This window comes from Canis lupus, chromosome 22 (assembly GCF_011100685.1).
Source record: "Canis lupus familiaris isolate Mischka breed German Shepherd chromosome 22, alternate assembly UU_Cfam_GSD_1.0, whole genome shotgun sequence".
Taxonomy (NCBI): Eukaryota; Metazoa; Chordata; class Mammalia; order Carnivora; family Canidae; genus Canis; species Canis lupus.
In genome coordinates, this window is record NC_049243.1 from 976,397 (window position 1) to 982,485 (window position 6,089).

The 6,089-nt window shown below is 55.6% G+C and overlaps 1 protein-coding gene across 4 annotated transcripts in view; it reads right to left on the minus strand.

The window, feature by feature from the left end:
- The window catches only part of RNASEH2B (ribonuclease H2 subunit B), a 58,697-nt gene extending 53,555 nt beyond the window's left edge, over positions 1 to 5,142 (minus strand). The window contains exon 1 of one of the 4 annotated variants that reach the window (XM_038569418.1): positions 5,022 to 5,142. In XM_038569418.1, coding sequence (XP_038425346.1) covers positions 5,022 to 5,073 — 52 coding nt within the window. In that variant the 5' untranslated portion in view covers positions 5,074 to 5,142. Of the gene's footprint in view, positions 1 to 2,682; positions 2,879 to 3,920; positions 4,111 to 5,021 lie in introns of those variants that run through there. The other 3 variants (XM_038569417.1, XM_038569419.1, XM_038569420.1) reach the window with 3 other exon arrangements.
- Positions 5,143 to 6,089: the final 947 nt, after the last annotated feature.

Consider the following 6,089-nt stretch of genomic DNA (forward strand, 5'->3'; position numbering starts at 1 on the left):
TCTGTTCACGTGTCTGTTGGCCATCTGGAAGCTGTCTTTGGAAAAACGTCTATTCAGGTCCTGTGCCCATTTTTTAATCAAATTATTTGGGTTTTTTGATGTTGAGTTATATAAGTTCCTTATAGTTTGGAAATTAACCTCTTATTGGATATATTATTTGCAAATATATTCCATTCAGTAGGTTGCCTTTTTGTTTGGTCGATCATTTCCTTCACTGTGTAGAAGCTTTTAATTTTGGGGTAGTCAATTTTTTTTAAAAAAAAGCTTTCTATTTTGTGGTGCTTTTGATTCCCTTGCCTTGGGAGACACAGCTAGAATAATGCTGCCGTGGCCATCCCTATGTTTACTGCAGCATTACTTACAATACCCAAGATATGGACTCCAAGTGTCCATCAATAGATGAATGGATAAAGAAGATGACGTATATGTGTGTGTATATAAATATAAAATAAACAATAGAATATTAGTCATAAAAAGGATGAGATTTTGCTATTTGCAACCACACGGATGGACCTAGAAGCGTTTTATACAAAGTGAAATAAGTTAGACAGAGAAAGACAAATACCGTGATTTCACTTAGGAATGGAAAAACAAAATAAAACAAAACAAGTAAACAGAAAGCAGAATCAGGCCTATAAATGCAGAGAACAAAGGGATGGTGGCCACAGGGGAGGAGACAGGGGACGGGGGACGGGCAGAACGGGTGAAAGGGAGTGGGAGATCCGCCCCCCAGTTATGGGACGGAGGCGGCAGGAGGATACGAGGCACCGCACTGAGCGAACATAGCACCGAGGGGATGGACGGGAGCGACGTTCGTGGCCAGCACAACACACGGTGTCCAGCTGGTGAATCACTACGTCGCACACCCGAAACTACTGTAACATCGTGTGTCAACTATGCTCCCAAGAAAAAAAATATCATAAACATTTCTGACTTTCCTTTTATGAAAATGTTTTTCTGCCCTGGGAAGATAAATATGTGAGCCTTATAAGTTCTCATAAATGTCCTACACCTTTCGGGCCGATTCCTAGGCCAGTGATGCCAACCGACAGGTGACCAAGTCCACACTCGGGACCGTGCGCGGCCGGCCCGGGGAACAGGTCTGGCGGCGGTCTCGCCAAGGTCACCGGGGTCGCCACCAAAAACAATTTTGTGGATAGAACCAGCCTCAGGATCCGCGTGGAAAATACCAAACGTGCCTCCAGGCTGCTGACAGCCCGCAGGAGACTACTCAGTAGGGGACAAATACTCAGGGACTGTCCACCCGCAGCACCCGAATCGCGCCCCCAGCGCAGCGTCGCCAGGGGATGCGCAGGGCCCCCCCCAGGGAGCAGGCCCTCTCACTGGGTGAGCCTTCAGCCCACAAGCTCTCTTAGGAACACAACCACGCGCCGGGCAAACGGTGCTGCCCAAGAACGGAAAACCCACTTCTAACCCTGTACCTTTAGGAAGAGGAGGGAAAAAGTTTTATGGTTGTTTGCTTGTTTGTGCAGGGCCGATGACAAGCCATTCAGGTCTGTAGCTATTTTCCTTTACCACATACTTTAAACTGTTACTTTTTTTTTTCTCCCCCAAATAAGAGGTGTTTCTTGTAGGCTTACTAAAAAGCTACAGGACTCTAATCAGAAATAACAGCAATATATATCCTCTCTACCATGAACTATAAAAATTAGTCTTGCCTTCTAAATTTCACTTTTTTTTTTTAAGGTTTTATTTATTTATTCATGAGAGACACAGAGAGAGAGGCAGAGGGAGGAGAAGCAGGCTCTCTGCAAGGAGTCCGATGCAGGACTCGATCCCAGGACCCCGGGATCACACCCTGAGCCAAAGGCAGACGCTCAACTGCTGAGCCACCCAGGGTGTCCCTGACTTCTTTTTCAATCATTTAATTAGAACATAGCCCTAAAGGCTACAGTTATACGATGCTTTCCAATCTACTGTTGTACTCTATTTGGAAAGACAAATCTGATGTTATTCTTTGTGATTATCATGCTGACTCTCATAAAAGGCTCATTAATATATTCAGAATGACTAAGGCAAGCAAGCCACCTGTGATTCTTAGTTCCCAAAAAGCAACCCATCCTCTATCCCCACGAAAGCTAGCATTATTCCTGCCGTGGGGAAATAAATAACAATGCAACTCTTCCTAAAACACTTCTGGACGGGTGTTTTCTTGAGATAAAGGGGAGTAGCTTCGTTGTAAAACTTGTCTGCAGCTGAAGATGTGACGTGGTCTACTTTGATCTGGAGGCTCCTGCAGAGCCTGCTTCTCCCTCTGTCTATGCCTCTGTGTATCTCTCATGAATGAATAAATAAAAAACCTTTAAAGAATAAAAAATAAATAAAACTGAGTACAATCTGCTTCTACCAAATACTTATGAAAAATCTTATATAATCTTTGTTCTCTTCATTAAGGGCCCAACTCCACCGTAGCTATGGTGCTCACTCCAACCAGGACACAGTCTCTTTCTCTCAAATTTACTACCTACTGGGGCTGATTTCTCATCTGCTAGAAACCACCACCAGCACCACCACCACCACCACCACCAGCACCAGCACCAGCACCACCAGCAGCAGCATGTACCTGTGAAGACAGGCCTCACAGCCTGTGCGTATGTGCGCCCCCGACAACATTAACTCTGCCCACACAAGGAGAGCTAAACCCGGGCTGCCCATTCCTACCTCCCAACCCGCTCGCAAGGGCTGTCTCAGTGCCGTGCTTCCTCGCAGTGTCCGCAGACCGGCAGCAGCGGCATCATCTGGGAACCTGTCTGAAATGCACATTCTCAGGCCCCATCCCAGAGCCACTGAATCAAGAGCTGTGGGGCTGGGGCGCAGTTCCCCAGGTGACCGATGCCCTCAAGTTTGAGCAGCACTGTTGCACTGCAGGAACTCCCAAGCCACCCCGGCTGTGCATCAGAGCCTGCAGGTGGCACTCAAGGCCGGCCGGAAGGACAGGAGCAGCCTTCGCTGGCAGCACAGTTCCCCAACAGCTGGCTCAGCTTCCCCTAACGAGTTCAAAGGTCACAGGACATCTCAACTATGAACAGGAACCGCACTGAAACTCGCACTGCCCAGAAGTACACACTGAACCTATCATTTTTGGGGACGCAATCGATATTTAATCATTTTAAAGTTTTTTTTGTGTTGTTTAATACGATGAGGATACAAACACATTTGAAGAATGAAAATGTCAATGCCGATGAAACAGAACAAAATAAGAAACTCAAATTATCCTCAGTCGTCGCGTGTATCTGAATAATAGAAATGCCCTCTATTGGGAACGAATGATTAGAGTTCCTACCCTGAAAATCTCACTGAATTGATGTGACAAGAGCGAAGATTTTTCTAACGTCGGGCACGACCTCTGCTAGAGCCTAGCAACAACATGAAGCATAATGGAAGGCATGATCTGTGATAGATTCTACCAAAACCTGGCATTATGCTTCCCGGGTTTTAGTACACACACATCTAGCGAGGATGTGGACCGCTCTGCTGGTGGAGTGCAAGTTGGCAGGAGCCCTTGGGGAAACCAGTTAGCAGCTGCTGCTAGAGCTGAACACAGGGGTACCTAGAACCACAGAGGTCTGTACTCCTGAGCACAGGCCGCAGGGGCATGAGCGCTCCACCCAGACGGGGCCTCCTCAAAGAATGTTCTCACAAGTGTCACAACAGTCACAAGCTGGAAACGAGCCAAATGCCCACTGGCAGTAGAGGAAATGGTCACGGACAGTCATTCAATAAAATACATACAGCAACGAACACACAAACCAGCCAGTAAACCAAGCCGCGGCTCTACACGACTGGGATGAACGTGCAGATACCAAGGAAGCCAAAGAGGCCACACTGAAGGGGCGCCCGCCCCCCCAAACAGGGAAAGCAAATTCCCAGGGACAGTGGTCAGGGGTCAGCGCGGTTACCAAGGCTCCCCAAGGACAGGTGTTCTGCGCGTGCACCTGCAGGATCAGGGCTGGGGTGTAGACAACACGCACGTACTAGGCTGCATTCGCTGAACTGCACGCTTAATTGTGTGTACTTGACTGTACATCCCACCTCTTTATAAAGAGAGAAAAAAAAAACACATGCAAATATCATCGTTGACGGGCATGTCATAATGTTCAGTTTTCATCGTGAGACTCTAGGCTGCTGGGTAAGGAACGTCACCAGAGCTCTCTGCTGGACCAATGCCGCTTGTGCTGAGCTAACCCTAAAGTTAGATACAGTGAAAATTAAAACCAAGTTTCCCTTAATTCGGGCGTTATGCCAGCGCATCCGGGGCCACCCCAGAGGCCGCACTCCTCTCCTCGGGCTCTGGCCATCATCGGAGCCTGCAGCATCCCCGGCCTGCACACCCTGGGGGGCGGGCATCCCCAGGGGGACAAGGCCTGGCTCACCCGCCTCACAGGGGTTCCCCAAACCACCCCTCACCCGGGTCCCCCTGGCTGCCCTAGGCCCCGCCGGTTTGCGCAGTGTCCCAGCCCCTTCGGGGCCTATGGGTTCTGAGTACTGGATTCGCCCCGTGGGGACCAGGGGTCGCGGGGGGCGGGGGGGGGGGCGGGAAAGCGCACCCAGAGCAGCACCCCCGGGGCGCTCCCTGCAGTCCCCTCCCCGCCCTCCTCCCGCGCCCTCCCCACGCCCCCAGGTGCTCGGTCCGTTTCTGCGCTTCGGGTGGGAGCGATGCTGCGGCGCGGAGGGGGCGCATCCGCATCCGCAGCTCAGGTGCGAGCCCACCGGCAGGTGCGAGCCCGCCGCGCGCAGGTCCCCGGCACCCCGTTCCCGGTCCCCGTCCCCGGGCGCGGTACCCGGAGCAGGAGCACATCCCCGGTGCCCCCTGGTCCCATCCCCCACTGTCCCCCCTCCCCCCGCCCCGTACCTGGGAGCAGGAGCACGTGCCCCCATCCCCCCCGCCCCGTACCTGGGAGCAGGAGCACGTGCCCCCATCCCCCCGTCCCCCCGCCGCCCCGTACCTGGGAGCAGGAGCACGTGCCCCCATCCCCCCGTCCCCCCCCCCCGCCCCGTACCTGGGAGCAGCAGCACGTGCCTCCGGGCTCCGGCCGGGCCCCCCCGGTCCATGCCGCCCGCTCCCCCGCGGGGCGCGCCCCGACGCCGCAGGCCGGGCGCGGCGGGAACGGCGGGCGGACGCGTGCTCCGGGCGGCGCAGGCCCGGGAGGCGCCCTCGGGAGCCCGCTGTCCCCGCCCAGTCGCCAGCCGCGCCCGCAGGGTTCGAATTTAGCGCCGGGCCCAGGGGCGACCCCACCGAGACGCGGCCTCTCCCCCCGCGCGGCCGGGCTGGGTGCTCGCGAGGGCGCGGGTGACGCGGCGGCGGGGGAGGGGCGGGGAGGGGCGGACGGTCGGGCGCGGAGGTGGGGGGAGGGGGAGGGGGAGGGTGCGCGGGACGCGGGCAGAGGATGCGCCGGGGGAGGGGGGAGGGGCGGGGCGACGGTCCCGGGGGTGGGGGGAGGGGCGGACGGTGCCGAGGGGGAAGGGGGGTGCACCGGGGGAAGGCGGGACGGCGCGCGGGCGGGGGAGGGGCGGGGCGGGGCGGGGCGGAGAATGCGTGGGGGCGGGGCGGGGGTGCGCGGGAGGAGAGGCGGCCGGGGGGCGGGGCGGGGGCGGCCCCCGGGAGTCCCGGGCGCAGCGGGCAGGGCGACCCCGCGCGGTCGGGCGCGTGGCTGTGCTGCTGGAGCCTCCGCGAGCCGCGGTGGGGGCCCGGCCCAGTCCTTGGCCCCCGCCAGCGGCCGAGTGAGCGCGGTGAGCGGCCCTCCAGGGGCTTAGCCCCCCCAGCCCCCCTGCAAGCCAGTGCAGGTTTGGGACTCCCAGGTGTGGGCTCCGGGATCTGTTACTTTGGAAGACTCCTTGCAATGAGTCAAAAAGGAAGACGTTTGCAAAGCGATGTTTTAAGACCTCAAGGCCAGGAAGTTTGGGGATTCAAACTTGGGGAAATAAAATTTTAATTGGAAAAATCGGTACCTGGTGCGTGGTTTTTAAAAAGAAGATAGTAAATACTTCTCTCATAATTTGAAGAAAAGCCGGCGCCCCTCCTACCCCAGATTCCCCCATCGCCACCTGGGGGGGGGGGGGGCAGTCAC